Consider the following 17,369-nt stretch of genomic DNA (forward strand, 5'->3'; position numbering starts at 1 on the left):
CTTTTAAGTAACACCTTGTCAGAAACCATAGTACAATTTCTCATTCTATTTTTTTGAACTGTCCCTAGGCTGAATATGCCTAACTCACTTCTTATATATGTAACTAATTCAAGGGAAGTAAACCAATTATCAAAATAGACAATTTTATATGATTTCTCATGAATACTTCTACATAAGGCTACTACCACTTTCTGCGGTATTCCAAAGTATTTGTCCTCGTAATTTGTAAAAATGTGATTTAAAAAGGTATTTTCACCAGCATAGGGAAAAAATCATATACGATACCGCTCACTCCTCATCTAACAAATAATTTAAACCCCCATTTTTTCGGCTTGTTTTGTATATATTGTCGTCTAGTTCCTGCTCGTGTTCCCTTATATGGGACCATCATTTCATCTATCGAAAAACGCTGTTCTTATGGAATCGCTAAGCAGTTTTGGCGTACATGTTCCAACAATGGACGGACTTTAAAGTACTTATCGGTGTCCTAATCATCTTCATTGTTTGCGAAATGAATGTTTCTTCTGAGATTCTGATCAACGTTTTAGAGGCACCACGTCAGCTACTTGATCATAGGCATTTCACAGCCATTGTTTAATGTAGTCCATTCGATTATGTCTTGTCCTCGTTTGTCTGTGATGTTTCCTCCCCAACTCGGGTCCTTCGCATTGAAGTCGCCTGCAATTAGGGATTTGTTTTTGTCTGTCTCTATGTGTAATTTTTGTGCATCAAGTGTGGTGTTTGTGTCGCCTCCCGGCTTGTCATAAATGTTTGTTATTGTGGTGTCGGTGTCATTTATTTTGAGGTGTATTGTTGTGGTGTTTTCATTTGTGCGGTTTGTAATAAGTGTAACTTGTTTTGTAAGTGATCTTCGTATTAGTATCGGTGCTTTTGATGTTTTGTTGTGTCCTAGTACTGTGTAGTCCGTGCTTTGCCAGGCGTTGTATCCTGGCTCCTGTATTAGTGCAATGTCTATGTTTTCGATGTGTAGTTTGTGTAGAAGTTTGTCTGTCGCCTCTTCCTGCATTGAATTAAATGAAAGAGGACATGTTGTTTTGTGTTGTGTTGTTGTTGTGTGTGGTGTGCTGTTGTGGGTGTTTTAGTTGTGTTTTTTTAGTTTGTGTAGTTCGTCTGTTGTTTTATTTCTTCCACCTTTTTAATATAGATGGGGCATTTTACCTCCCGTGCTTGATGATTTCTTGGATACAGGTTCATAATATGGTAGTTTACGCAGTTGTAGTTTGTGGTCCTGCATGTACTAGCGTCGTGTTTTTGTCCACATTTATGACATGTTGATTGCGCTTCTTTGCAATATTTTGTTACATGGTTGTATCTGCAGCATCTGTAACAGATACTGACTCGTGTGTATTCCTGTACATAGCATTTAGACAGGTCGTAATATATGTATCCACTTTTCAATATGTCTTTGACTAATTCCATCGGTCCCTCTACTATCACATTTTCTTTCCACGAACTTCTGCACGGTTTTTTGTGAATGATTTTTAATTCGTCTTCGTTGTATTTTTCATTAGGTTTTCGTTTTCCAGTCGTAGTGCTCTTATGAATTGTTCTTGTTCTTGTCCTTTTGGCATGCCAGTTATTAGTAGTATGGGATCTTTAGTCTTCGTAATGTCCTTAGTTTCTAATTTATCGCATGCTGTTGTTCTCTGTTTGATCCTGTCGTGTTGCTTTTTGTCTTCTGTTGTCAATATTATTGTGTTTTCGTTTCTTGTCCGTCTTATTGTCATGCTGTTTAGTTCTGTGGGTTTTACTACCGTTCTCATGGTGTCCATTATTTTCCCGTTATCGCTATTTTTCAGCTTGATCATTGTGTCGTATTTCCTCTTTGTCTTCGGTGTTGTCCATGGTGTGTCTTCTGGTTTTTGCTTCGGAGCCGTGTCTTTTGTTATCGTGGCGTATGTTTTGGTTTTTGGTATTGTTCCTGTTGTATTTGGGGTTTGTGTGTGATTTTGTGTAGGTTTTTAGGACCCTTAAGCTAGCGGGGACACATGAGCGGAATCCAATTTAACCTACGTAATATTTTTTCACCCATTTTTCACTAATTTATTACCACCCTAATAATTTTTCACCACCACACCACCCTTAATGGGAGCGATTCTGCTGGCTTAAGGTTTAAGCTAGCAGAATTAAAAAAAAAAACCTTTTTGTTGATGGCATTTTTTTCACCCATTTTTCATTAATTTATTACCACCCTAATATTTTTTCACCATCAAACCACCCTTAAGGGGAGCGATTCTGCTGGCTTACGGTTCAAGCTAGCAGAATTAAAAAAAATATTTATGATATACCACAGTGTTTTGCTAGGTTTTTACGAATTTATTACAACTTTAGTATTTTTTCACCCCTTACTACCCTTTAACAAAAATTAAATAAATTTGTTTTTTCAAAAATACTTCAATACATTTACACGGTGTGTGTGTGTGTGTGTGCGAGTGTGTATGTGTGTGAAAAACACTTCTGTTGTAATAATTGGTATATTTAATTAAAAATTACTACTTACCCATTACTTATTAATTACTTACTAAAAGTACTACAAAGTTCACTGAAGATGGACTGATAAGTCCGAAAACGTGTTGAACTTAATCCTTTAGGATTTTTAAAATTTAATTAAATATACCAATTACAACAGTGTTTTACTTCAATGTTCGAGTTTTTTACCTATATGATATACGGCCAACTCACGGGAATGATCCCTTTTTAAGTTGTAAAATTTTGTTAAAAAATAGCCAATGTACAAAGCAACAATATTGCAATGTTTAGCATGTAAAAAAGTTGGTGAAGTTGGTGTTTGTGTAAATTCTAGCATTTAAAGATGTAAACTACTTTCCTTATTTGAATCTCTAGTATTTATGGGAATTATCTTCCACACTGACACATACGGATTTCAAGATTGGAGGGTTATTGGAAAACAGATCCACTATTCAACTTAAAATCTTTTTTGCAGAACATCAGAAGAGATCTTTTTCTTATAATTTTAAGGTGCTTAATCTTCATCCATAATCCAATGATACCGAATGTTATTCCTGAAGATCGGTTTTATAGAATAAGAACAGTTATAGACTTTTTAATAATAAAATGACTGCTCTGCATTATCTAGTAAAAGAATTATCACTAGATGAATCGATGGTACCGTGGAAAGTTAGACTTAGTTTTAAACAATATACTAAACAAAAGACATAAAAGACGATATCAAGGTTAGAATTAATTCGTAAATTAATTTATAAAAAAGCAAAGAAAGACGGAATATCGCACGCGAACATTTACCTATAAATAATTGCTAATAAATCGGACAAACGCGAAACGAAAACGAAAAGATGCATGTGGGTATTATTTGCTCATTAAGAGCTTGTAGTACTTCTACGTGTATGTTGTCAGGCCCAGGAGCCTTCTTCCTTTTCATGTTTCGTAGATGTTCAAGTATTTCCTGTTCTGTGAACTCCTCAGTTCCCGGCATGCCAGGTGTCTCATATCTTCGTATCATTGCCCTTCTTATATTCGAATGCTCTTCGGTCTCGTTTTCCAGATTGTCAGGAGGCAGCAGTACATCTAACAGTGTATCTGCAGACTCCTCCCAACTCTCTGTCATCGAGCCGTCTTCCTTCAACAGTGTTGAAAGAATTGTCGGGCTTCTAATCTTATTCGACACGATTTTGTATGGGACACCCCACATGTCAAGCTCCAAGTTATATGACACAAAGTTTTCCCAACTCTTTGCTTTTGTGTCTTCTATTTCCCTTTTATATTCTGCTTTGATCCTCCTGTATTGTTCTAGAAGTACTTGTCTCTCGTGATAGATTCCGCATCGCTGGTAGCGCTTCCTAGCGTACCGAACTCTGCTTCTCAGTCACTGATTTCGTCGAGGCTGCTTTTGGTATTGAGTTATTCATTGCTATTTTTATAGCATTAGTCAAGTTTTTGGCTTCATCATGAACATTACATCCTCTCAGCACAGATTGCGGTGGAATGAATCCAGCTCTTAGTTGCTCCCAGTTTGCTTTACCTATAATGTATTTCTCAGATGACCTGAAAACACTTTCAGCATCTTTTGCAAGATCAAAAACAATAAGATTGTGGTCACTGACGGTTGCATGTTCAAAACCTTCCAGTTCCGAACAAGGTTTGCTGCCCGCACGTTTGATACCGTGATATATATGTTGTTGGCAGCGCCCGCTCTGTTCTGGAAGGTCGGCGGATTTCCTGGTCTATTATGCACAATTAGTTGAAGCTCATGAATCATGTCCTCAACTAATGGGCCTTTTTCGTCCGTGTGCATTGAGTTCCATAGTGTAGACTTCGCGTTTGCATCCGCTACAACCACAACCCTATGATCCCGATATGCAATCATTATCTCCCTTATCCTCTGGATGTATGGTTCAATGTCATCATTGAACTGACAGTATAGGTTTCCTATTATAAATTTGCCAATTTTAGTTAATAATTCAACGCTAGCTAGTCACGTAACTTTCTCTCTTGCGAGAGCCCCTGTTTTAGGCCTTTGCCTCTTCAGGGAATGGAATTTTTGTTTATTTGGGTCTTATTTTACCGTTTATGTCAGGACTAGAATCGGTTTTAAGGCTGAGAATTGGTATTGCCGCTTGTCTTTGCATGTTAGGCGTATGTAACTTTATTTTATTTCTTTGACCACTTTAATCCAACTATCCGTTTGCTTTTAATTCTCTAGCGCGCTTATAGCCGAAGTAAAAACCAGTGTATTGCACTGAAATTTCGACAACGGCTGAGCACGCCAGGGGCAAGCACCGGTTATCGGATTTTCAGCAGTCGCCGGTGGTTGGTGTTATTATGCTAATACCTGCCGTCAACCTCTCCGTTATTCGCCGTTGTCGCTCATTGACCCATCTACGTCCCCTCCAGCGTCTGAACCAGTGTATTGCACTGTAATTCGTCGTCCGGAGGATTATGCAAATGAGCTAAGCGACGCTTTCACGGGGTTGGTTGTCGCGGTATTAGCGTATGCGGTCGGCGGATTAGGAGGGGCTTACGTATCTCTGCTTCGGTTGGTGTTTGTCGCCTGGGTGGGGACGGCTCGATGCTGTTTTTTATTTGGACATCTTCTTCAACGGTTTGGCGGTTAATTTCAATACCTCAACTCTTTAAAACGATTAACAATTCTTTAGCAGATTGTTTTGGCCTTTTTTTCAAACGTGGAGGATAGCTGTGGCTACAACCTCACCTAGGATCAGGTATTATTGTGCAATGAGTTGGGAACAACAGAAACCAACTCGCCCTGTCCTTTTAGTTATTTACGCGGTACTCATAAGGAGTTGATTCGAGGACATCATAGTAGTCATCAGGGAGATCGGTGCCTACGATGTTAAGTAGGACGGATGGGAGATGTGGAACTTTATTTTTAGGTTTTCTGACTGCTATGTGCCCTCTAGGATGGCAAGGCATCTTGAGAACTCTCTGGGCCCTGGTATTGCGACCCTGGATAGTCCGCAAGGTGTATCTCTTGCCTAGGGATAGGATGCGGGTTGTAATTTTGTCAATGTTATTGGCAACTAGGTGTATTAGTTCTGAAGGATAGAAGTTAACCTTTCTGCATATTTTACGAAGGATCTTTCTCTCGCATGCTAGGATTTTGTTCCTTTGTCTACGTTTTAATGTCGTAAACAAAGGAGCACGGTATTCAATAATTGGCCTTATGAAAGTTTTATATGTGTGCAATAGTGTCGATTTATTTGTGGCACCGAATTTTCCGTTTATACCGCCCAGTAACGCTGCTCGTCGTCCTACTTGCTTAAGTACATTACAAACCTCCGCGTCCCAGCTTAGAGTTTTAGATATTGTAACTCCAAGGTAGGTCACAGAGGATTTGTGTTCGAGCCTCGTCTGGTTTAGGTATAAGGGCGGAAAGTCGGATTTTCTGTACGTCGGATGTCTAAACACGATATTTTGTGTTTTGTCCGCGTTTATTGTTATTCGCCACTTTGCACACCAGTTATTAATGTAATTAAGCTGTTCTTGTGCCCTATTGAATACCGTTGGCCTCCTGCCTATGGAGAGAAGAGCCGTATCGTCCGCATACAGAAGAGTTTTTACGGATTCTCTCGGATCTTGAGGTATATCTGAAGTGTATATATTGTATAAAATGGGAGCCAATACGGAACCCTGAGGAACTCCCGCTTCAGGAGTGAATGGTTCGCTAACTTCGTTCGCTACTTTTACTCTGACCGTTCTGTTTGTTAGATAAGAGTGCATTAATATTATAAAGGGATGTGGCAATCAAATTGATTGTAGCTTTCTTATCAGGCCTGTGTGCCAGACCTAATCGAATGCTTTTTGGATGTCGAGGAACGTGCCTACAACAAGATGATTTCTGAAATTAATGCACTGTGAGATATGAGAGACTACTTCAGTTAATGCGTTTTGGGTTGAGTGTCCCGGCCTGAATCCAAATTGAAAATTAGGGATGATATTGTTTTCTTCTAGGAAGTTTACGAGTCTGTTTTTAAGGAGTCTCTCGTAAACCTTACCTAGTGTATTTAGTAGTGAGATAGGTCTATATGATTCAGGGTTTGTCCGGGATTTGCCTGGTTTTGGAATCATTATTGTGTTTGAAATTTTCCATGAGGTTGGAAAATAGCAAAAAACTTAATGGATGCATTAACTATAGTCCTTATAACTGTGAAAATACTCGGAGGTAATTGTTTTAAGCATTTGTTGTGTATGCTATTAGGGCCAGGAGCTGTGTTTTTACTGACCAAACACAGCTCTTTAATTGTTTCTTCGTCTGTGGGGGCCATCATCGGACTGTTGATGATGTCCTCGAGACGGATTGGAGTGTTGAGTATTTCACGGACTTGTAGATCGGTTTGAATTTTAAAGTTAGCGCAAAAGTTAGGGTTATCCGGAGAACGGAATGTGTTTTGGAGAACGTTTTTAAACGCTTCCGCTTTGTTTTTAGTGGTAGAAATAATGTTATTTCCAATTTTTAGATGAGATTGGGAGAGATTTTTGTTTTGTTAGGACTTTAAACAAATTCCAGAATTTAGAGCCCTCTTTAGAGTCCAGCGTCGAAGTAATGCTTCTCCATTGTTGGTTTTTTAGCGCATTTACTTCTAGTCTGATACTCGCAGAGAGCCTGTTATATTCTGTTTTTGTTAGTGGGTCTCTGTACCTTTTATATTCCCTCAGGAGTCGGCGTTTTTGTTTTATTTTGGCTACGATACGTGCCGGGAGTGCCGGGGAATATTTGTTGTACGTGGTTTGTGGGATTGCTATTTCGATAGCCTCTGTTATGAGGCTATCTACTTGAATTATAGCTGTGTCTATTTGATTAGTATTTGTTATGTTGCCTAACTCAGGTAGATTGTTATTTATGAAGTTTTTGAAAAGGTCCCAATTGGCTCTTCGATAATCTCGTCTTTTTATCGGGATATCTATTTGTGGTTCCGTCAGATTTGTGTTTACCAACAGTGGTAAATGATCTGACGTGATTGAGTCACCTATGAAACATTCATCATCGAATCTCCCTATCATATTTTCAGTACATAGTATATGATCGATGATGGACATTCCATTGTGATTAAAATAGGTTTGGTTAGAATTCTCAATTCTAATTATGGGGAGTTCTAATAATAAATCAGTCAGGTGAATACCATCCTGATTATTTGAAGTGTCTCCGAATTGTGTGTGACGTGAATTGAGATCGCCTAATAGGATGGCCTTATTGAGTGAGGAGAAGTACTCAAAAAGCTCATCAGATAGTGGCATATGTAGATGTCTATAATACTAGATTATCGTGATTTTTTCATCATTTTTTAGGTGTATATCAACTGCCAGGAAGTCAGTATCTGGGACATTGGCATTAGGAGGGATAATATGAGGTGTGCATGGAATATTGTTTTTAACTAGAATGCCATTCCCTCTAGATACAAAGTCCTTCGGGCGATGGAAAACATTATAGCTGGTGAATGAGGGAGTGTGGTTAAGTAGGGTGTCAGTAAGTGATAGGATTTGGATATTATAGGTATATAGGAGGTGTTTAATTAGGTGGTGTTTTCTACTGGCACCCTGGCAGTTAACTGTCCCTAAAACACTGTTATTCATAAACTAGTTGCTTTAGTATACTGGAACAAATCGGAATGCAACATTGTTCCCGTGCTGCAGCGGGTTGACTACATGTCCGAACAATGCCTGTACAACATTGTTCGACGCTTGCATTATGTCTCCCCGTCGAGCAGGGAACAAGTTCATTAGTACAAGATTGCTATAGTATATTAGATATTTCAAATCCTGTGAGAGAGGATATGGAGGATCTTGTCTATAGGGAAAGATGGGTTGTATGTGGTCAGGATTCTCAGGGATCGCTCTCCTAGCCGGGCATCTCGGAGAATGCGCCGGATGGTCACCACCACAATTAGGGCATTTCGGATTTTGTGGATTTGGGCATTGGTTTGCACTGTGTTCTTGTCCACAGTTAGGGCATCGTGGAGTTCTCGCTTGGCAAGAAGACGCGAGATGTCCACTTTTGCAGCATTTGCTACAATATTTTGGGCGGATGGGAGCAACAGTGGCTGATAATGGCATCTCACAGGTGAGTCTCTCTCCGTTGATTCAGATTTTATCTCTGAGAGCCTCAGCATAGTGAGTTTCGGAGTCTGTGAATACTCTAACTAGAGCAGTGGGCGAGTTTGTGGCTTTCGATATAATTCTCGCCACTTTGGAGAAGGGAAACTTAGAGATTGTAAGTTGCTCTTCAATCTCTTCGTTTGATAAGTTTTTGTCCACCACTCGTATGACTAGATGGAAACTAGCCTGGGTGGCAGGTTGTGTGGGTTTTCGTGAGTTTCTGTTCCGTCTGACAGAGGAAGAAACCGTTAGGTCTCTGCCAGTGACGGTACGTATTTTAGTTTGTAGTTCAGCTGCGTTTAAAGCTGAGAGACTGTTGAGGAAAGCCGTTTTAAGATGGGGCTTGACTACAAAAGAGTCATAATTTCGGAGTAGCCCGTTAGAGTTAAGTACTCTAAAGAGGATAGATTGTGAGTTTAGGTCATCTGAAATATTTTCGATTCGATATGTGAAGATTTTCTTCACATTTGGGTCGGTGGTAGTGTTTATCGGCGCATTTTTTTGCGTTTTTGGGGCATTCTGAACCGGCGATGCCGGTCTAGGAGGGTTTGTAGGTAGGTTTGAGGGTTTATTTGTGGGTTTATGGTTTGTTATGGTGTTTTTCGAGGTTCCAGGGGTAGGAGAGGCGCTTCTGGCGCGTTGTACAGGTCTCCTACTTCCTGTAACGGTGGATTGTGAGTGATTTTGGGGGGTTGTGGGACGGGAATCGGGATTTTTCTTGGATTTTGTTACTTTTTTAGGGTTTTTTTCAGTGGATTTTTTGGATTTTTGCTTATTATTAAGCAGGTTAATTTTTCTTTGGATTTGCGAACAGAAAAACTGGAGCTGGTTAACGTTTTCTAGTTCGTCTAGTAGGGAGTTTAGCTCGTCGGCAGTAGAGTGGTACTCTGTCGCTGCCGAAGAGGCACTGGAGGGTGGTCTAATAGGGAGGGATGCTATCGATGTAGCAGGGGATATGGGTGGGAATTCGATCATTGAGTCGACGTCGAGTGTCTGACGGCTGTGGGAACGCAGGATGCGTTCAGACGACATTTTGAGGATTTTTACTTTAAAGACTCTGTTTTTTTTTGTCTGCTGGCCGCTGCCAGCACACTTCTGGGTGTCTCCCCAGGCCCTACTCGGATGATCACTCTTTTTAGTGCAATAAGAGGGTTCCTCTTGAGTTCACAACTGCACAGATCAGTATCTGTTTCTGGTTACCCTCCTAGAAGGGCAGAGCAGTGTCTCCCTGACGCTCTGTGCAGTGTCCCGAGGGCTTTACGCCCAGTTGCACGTGTAAACTATCCGCAATTGCCTTGTTATTTAACCAGAATCAAATATTACTAGTTAAAAAACTCGGTTAAACTGCGGAATTATCTACACGTGGTAGATTTCCCGCTAAATTCGTCAGGACGCGCCGACTGAGCGTCGCCAAGGCTACCAGCTATTGTAGGCCCCGCCCACAAGCTGATTTTACACTTGGCTTCTTTCAGTCGACGTGAAAATAGACGTAGATTTAGCTTTTGCTTCTTTTTCGTCACTGAATTCAACGCAGACACAATGCTCATCACTGAACTTTCTCAGCAGGAGGAGTCTCATGTCACTGTTGAGCAACACCGTGACCGCCATGGGATTATCGCCTATACTCGCTTCTTGGGCAGTTACGGGCATAAACTGTATTTTTCCGTGTTTCGTGTATGCTTCTTGCATACAAATTATGTCAATTTTATTTTCTTCTGCATATTTCCTTATTTCATGAAGCACTGTTGTGCTTCTCATACAATTTATCTGCCCGATTCTGATTCTCACGGGTGTCTTGTGTGTATTTGGCTCAGTGGCCATTTCTGTATAAAATCTGTGGCGATTCTCCCATAGGTTTTGACAAAATCACAGTATAGTTCTTCCAGATCTAGTACCTCTCCTCTTCTGCTGAAAACTTTCTCCAGCAAGAAGAACAGTCTATCCGCGTCGGTAGGTATATTTGAGCACTTAAGCTGGATTCTATCCACCGCGCCAGGAACCGGAAAGGTCACCCTATCACCTTTTGGATGTCTTTTTCTGACTATATGTCTCAGTGCTGCAACGAGAATCGAGGATTCCTCCAGCCGTGACAATCTCATGTTTAGCTCCATATTTTCATACAGAGCCATAACATCGTCATCTTTCTGTTTCGCCTTTTCTTTGGCTTCGCTATCAGCAGAGTGCACTTTCTTTTTCTTTCTTCTGAAAGAAAGTAATCTAAGTCTGTCTCGAAGACACTTTGACGGCGTTTTCGTTTGTTCCTCGGAGTGTGTTGTTTCTATAGGTATTGATTGTTTTGAACAATCATTTCTATCGAATGTTAATTCCCGTAATCTGTTTTCTGGATCAACCGATCCAGTTTGATTTGTTCCTATTCTTGCAGGGTATGCAAGTCTTGGGCTGTCCTGTCTTATTGCAGTCTTTTCTTTCATGGGCTCCACCACAGTGCCAAAAAGTCGTTTCTCTGTCACAGTGTTTTGCAACGTGGCCAAGGTCTTGGCATTTTAGGCATTTTGGAACTAGTATATAATCCATGGCATTTACTGCCGTGAATCCTATGTAGATCTTTGACCTGATTAGAGTTTTTCTTAATTCTGGGGATACCTCCGCTACATAATGCACAGTAGGTTTCCCTTTCGGTCCAGTTTTGAACCTGACTTTGAAGGAGTCTTCAAAGTCTTTTTTATCCATATTTTCAAAGTTTTGGGCGCGTCTATTCTCTACTACGTCCTCTTCTTTTTCATGACTTGGTATGTTCTATAATATGTATTATCATGGGTCTTCTTTTCCTTGGCAGTTCGCATTTGAACGCCTTCTTTACATTTTCATTATTTTTTATCTTTTCCAAGTCTTCTTTGCTGGCGGCTTCAATAATGAGCGCCTTTCCAGCTGTTTTCATCCTATTTATCCTAATTTTCGCTGTTCTAGGATTCAGGATCGTAGTAAGTTCCTCTTGTACCTTTCTGCCAGTTGCTGCTTTATCTGATGTAATGAAGAGAGTATCATCCTCTCTTTTCATTTCAATTTTTCTTTCAGTTTCCGACCTTGTGGTCACTGTGGGTTTTGCCGTGATTCCAGCATACGTTATCTTATTTTATTTATTTTCATTTCTTAGCCTTTCCACTTCTTCTTTTAACACCTTACATTGACCTGCCATGTTCGCTAGATCCATCGCTATGATGGATCTATTAAATCTATGAAATCTATTAAATCTTTTAAATTATCCTCATATGACGGCCTTTCAGCCGGATTCGAACTAAGACGGAGGTTTAGATTCGAGCAAAAGCTCTCTCTTCTTCCCCGCCTTGTGTCCCTGATATGCTAGGGGATACTCTACCGCTGCCACCATCAGCGTTAGCCTTCCTCCTAGTTTCTATGCCACTCATCCTTATATATTAACCTTAACCAAACTAACTAACTAAAACTAAAAGTAAAATAAACCAGATATCCAAGTGTCCCTTCACCACAATATATAATGTCTAATGCCCTCTTGGTCCTACCTCAGAGTTTCTTGCGGGACGAACCCGTCTTATGGATGAGGAGTGGTTGCCCGCCCCTTACCACGTGGAGGTGGCGCAATGGCACTAAATAGCGATTTTTTTCTACCACACAAAAACAAAAAATAATTCCCACTAAGGGAATGAAAAGATAGCTTATATGTACTTAAAATTTTCTGTGTCACTTGTTGCCCGTAGGCCGCTATTCTACTATGTTAACATTCTACTTGTTACCATAGGCCCTAAGGGCAGTGGGTAAAGAATTTTTTTTTAATATACTTATGACCAGGCATCTTGAGACTAATCCTGGTCGTTATTTCGTGAAGGGAATATAGTTGATACATGCGGTTATTTTTGTTATAATTAATTAAGTATGTTAAACTAACTAATTATAAAACTAATGTTAATATCTTAAAAACTATAGGCCCTAATCCTCTAATGCAGAGTTTTTTATCTAAAGTATTACGTTTTGAACGTCTAACTTTATTACAAATACATTCGGCCTCTACGAATGTTCCCTAGACTACTAAACTACAATTATTATTATTTATTATTATTATTGTTATTAACTCCGATTTCTGCCCGCACCCAAAACGTGAGCATCTGCAACTCATCCTCAGGTGCGAACCGCAATCACAGTTTTTATGCACTAAAACTAAACTATTTCTAAGGTCATGCAAAGACATGCAGTTACATGTTGACATGCGTTGAGTCAAGACGTCCATCGGAGAAGAACGTCATGGATTCGAGTTCACCTCTCTGCAGTTATGGTGAGCCACAGACCCTTATTCCAAAACTATCAGAGAAGATCCCTCTTATCCACTGACTCTTATTTATTTATAATATATGAGTTGTCTAATGAACATTATTATTTTTCCTTTTTTTTTTCACATATGGTGTTATAATTTTATTTTAATGTAAGATCATGGTTTTGTTTGCAGGTAGCTTATCTAGCTATACGTCTTCTATTATATATTTCCAGTTGATGTTTGGAAATTTTATCTGCTAATTTGTTGAGGAGGTTATATTTATCTTCGTATTGAAGTATTTCCGTTATCGTTAGATTCCTAAGTTGTTCTCTTATTATTCTGACAATCTGGTAGGTATCGCAATCGAATAAGGCATGTTCAGGCATGCCTGGTAGTCCACATTCATACAGATTGTTATCTACGAGGTTGAATCTGTTCAAATAGTTAGGATATAGGCCGTGTCCCGTGAGAAAGTGTACTAACCCAGGTGTTGGGTTGAAATACACTGGGATTTCACCTAGTCTTGGCAAAAACTGGTGCAGCCGCCTTGCTTTCTGCGACATATCCCATTCATTCTGCCACTGCTGATGTGTGATATATATATATATATATATATATATATATATATATATATATATATATATATATATATATATATAGTATATTTGAAGAATAAGCTGGAGTAAATTCTCAGAATACTCATCTTCGAACCTCAAAATACATAGGCGTGCACATCTTCTAACTAAAACGTAATCTTAAAAGAAAAGTTTGTGTTAAATTTATTTGGATATTTAGAACAAAGAAATTAATCCAATCCAATACTGGTTTAAAATAAAAAGATACACATAAAAAGAATAAAAATTCTATTATTTGTGAAACATACAGTTAATATAAAATAATAAAATACAATAAATTATACTGAAACGTAAAATACATACACAAAAACTGTAAGTTTTTTTTATATTCCTATTAATAAATAATAATATTCTTAGTACTAATAATATTGGAAATAAGAATGAAAATTATATTAGCGATAAAAAATAAATAAAAAATAAACAATGAAGTTGACGGTAATTAGTTCAAATGTAAAATAAACTTCTGAGCTACTGTTTAAAGTTAAGCTTCCTCATATTCTGTTTCAGACGAAGTGTTATCCGATCCGGGATGAATTATTATAGGTTCTATACTGCTATCTATTATATGATCAAGCTCCCACATATTTTTCTCAATATTTATAACGTGATTAATACATTTTTGCCAATGTTCAGTCGTTACTTCGGATATTGATTTATGAAAAAGAATAGTTACATCTGACAATTTAAAAGTTGTATTATTTCGAGCAACATTACCTTTAACTTCGGCCCATACTAATTCAATCGGATTTAGCTCGCAATGATACGGTGGTAGGTGAAGTATTTCAATTCCTCGTTTTTTGGCTCAATCTCCTCAATTTTAGCAATCTCTAATAATTCTGCTTTTGTCATTGTATCGTCAAAGATTAAATTTTTGAAGTTAACCACATTGCAATTTCATCTTTCCTCCATTGAGTAGTTGGTAAACGTTCAACTAATCTAGAGTGGTAACTTGCATTGTCCATCACAATAACTGAATTTTTAGGTATGAATTCAATCATCTGTTCGAAATATTCTTCAAACACGTCTCCGTTCATCTCTTTGTGATATTCATAGGTCTTTTTTGATTAAAACAAAAGTAAACCCTCCTTAAGAAATCCATTCATACTACCTCTATGGGTAACAATTAATCGTCGACCTTTACCTGTTGGTTCCTTGAAACCAGTTCAATATCCTTCCAGAAATGCTTGTCGACATTTTTTTATAGTTTTGTCTTTCCAAACTCTCCCTACAAATGCAAAACTTTCCAAAGTTTGTCTCTACTTATTGTGGGTAAATCGGGATCGTCGCTAATGGCTTGTAAAACTTTATCTAAAATTGCATTTTTGAAAAATTCATCCACATTCACTTTCGACAATTTTGGTCTTCCAGGTCTCGGTTTGGGTGGCGGTATAAGAGCTGATTTTTCCTCTTTTAAAATGTTATATACAGTTGATTTTGAATTATCCTATTACTTTAGACGAAATTTCAACTATACAATCAACAGTATTGGAAGGATTGTGTTACTTAAAATAATTGTAGACATTAAGGATAACACTCTTTTCGTTAAGTGATAAATAATTCAACATTTTTTAACTGGTGTATGATCACACGTATATAAACTCAGTATTCACTCTTGCAAAAAACAACTGTGTTAGATCTCTTCACTCGCTTATAATCGACTGAACAAAAATTTTCTGATATTAATGAATGACTATTTAAAGACCATTAACCATTTTATTAATCATTGGTTTTCCAAACAAAATCGAAATTTATACTATTTAAGATAGCGTTCACATTTATCAGAAACCATCTTTCGCTAATCGACTTTTTCTATCTAAACTATCAAAAGACCATTAACTAAATACCTATGTATTTTAAGAGTTTCTTTCTTTTCTTGTTATTTAATGGGTCATTATCATAACGACAAAAATAACCATAAATAACGTTACTAAAATAAACAGATTTATATAAATATAATATACTTTGAAAATGGTTTAAATATCTAACAAACCGAAACGAATAATGTAATACCCTTAAAGTACGTCTATGTCCAGCTGAATCATCCCTAGCCTACACAGTTCTAACAATAGCAGGTATTTAAATTTTACGATAGTCCATGTGACATGGAAAAATTTCTATTTAAGTAGTCAAACCCAACGTAAAATAAGCTAAAATATTGACGTTGTACGAAAAGCACACGTACTAAAATATGCTTAACAATTTAGTTTTTTTTTGAGAATTTACTCCAGCTTATTCTTCAAATATACTATATATATATATATATATATATATATCACGTATTGTTCTTATGTCCACTTCTTGGACTTTGTTATGATTTCCCTTTTTGAGCCAATAACAGCTCGCACGTCTTTTTACTTCTAAATGTAGTAGTGGCAGAACTCCTGTTAGGACAGTCAGGGCTGAGGTTGATGTTGTACTAAAGGCTCCAGTCATTCTGACTAAGAAACCTCTTTGTACCCTATCAACTTTCTCTCTGTTTTTCACGTTTGCAAGTTTATGCGCCCATATGCTTGCACCGTATCCAACTATTGCCGAAAGGACTGTATTCAGATACACTCGTACTTGATGATATGATAATCTGTATTCCCATTGGGCGAGGCTTGCTATGCCATGCATAATTCTTGCTGCCTTGTCACAGTCTCGCTTACTAAATAATCTGGATTCGTCTGTGACGATACCCAGATACAACGTCACAGAGAAATAAATTATGTTTACGCCCTATGATTCATCCTATTGGTTTACTATTTCTGATAAGTATATTCAGTAGCGTAGCGGTATAGGTCAAATAATTATTGCACAATTAAAAAAGAAATAGTTTTCGCAAGCTTTAATATATTATTAGAGAGATGAAATTGTAATTTTGTTTTATTCAATTTAAATAGTAAGCCATTGGTTTATAATATTTATTTAACTTAGTAAACAAATTATACAATAATGATTGAATTTTAATTCACAAATCTACGTTGATATTGTGTTTCAAATTAAATGGAGGATATTGTATAAATAAATGCGACACAGTAATTATTTAATTTTAATATTTTGGTTTTATTATAACACTAAAACAAGTACCCGTGTTGAAAAGTGGTATCTATTTGAAAATAAATTGATTGTTAATAATTTTCTTCATCTTCATCTTCGGAAGAAGAAAACTCTGTACTGGAAGAGTCACTGTCAAGATTTATAATAATTGGAGCTATTTGCGTGGCGTTATTAGCAACTATCTCGCTGTCCATATACTCATCTTCCTTCTTAATGACACGGTAACATCGTTTTCTCCACTCATTTGCATCAATATTAGTGAATTCTTCCTCGGCGAGTTTTTGTACGTCAGCTAGCTTAAATGTAACGTTTTTCTGCCTTATATTATTTTTGACTGTAGCCCATATTAGTTCAATAGGGTTTAGGTCAGGATGGTAAGGAGGTAAACGTAAAGGAATATGGCCATGCGCACGTAGAATTTCGTCGAATTTGTATTTTACATGATGCGGTTTATGATATTTAATTATTTCATACAGTTCAGGTTTTAAAGCACTAGGTGTAAATGAAATATTTTTCTGCATTAACTATTCTATCATTTGATTTTTGTTTGACTTTGATGTAGGCGCCCGCTTCAACTGAATGCTGTGATAAGGTGCGTTATCAAAACTAATACCGAGTTAGCAGGTAAATTAGGTAATAAATGTTCTTGTAACCACTTTCCATAGTTGTCTGAATTCATTTCAGAGTGGTAATCCCCTGATTTTAAACCTGATTTAAAGATTAATAAGCCATTTTTTATGAATCCCATATCCCCACCGGCATGCACTATTATTAGTCGTTGACCTTTGGAAATATTTGAAAATAACCCCTTGGTTGATTCGTCAGTCCAGTTCTTT

The 17,369-nt window shown here is 37.7% G+C and overlaps 1 protein-coding gene across 1 annotated transcript; it reads right to left on the reverse strand.

Annotated features, from left to right (window-relative positions):
* Positions 1-16,604: 16,604 nt before the first annotated feature.
* LOC140450598 (uncharacterized) lies at positions 16,605-17,054 on the reverse strand. Its single transcript, XM_072544253.1, has one exon. The coding sequence runs from the start codon at positions 17,052-17,054 to the stop codon at positions 16,605-16,607; it is 450 nt and encodes a 149-aa protein (XP_072400354.1).
* Between the last annotated feature and the right edge of the window lie 315 nt (positions 17,055-17,369).

The sequence above is a fragment of the Diabrotica undecimpunctata genome, chromosome 9 (assembly GCF_040954645.1).
Source record: "Diabrotica undecimpunctata isolate CICGRU chromosome 9, icDiaUnde3, whole genome shotgun sequence".
Classification (NCBI taxonomy): domain Eukaryota; kingdom Metazoa; phylum Arthropoda; class Insecta; order Coleoptera; family Chrysomelidae; genus Diabrotica; species Diabrotica undecimpunctata.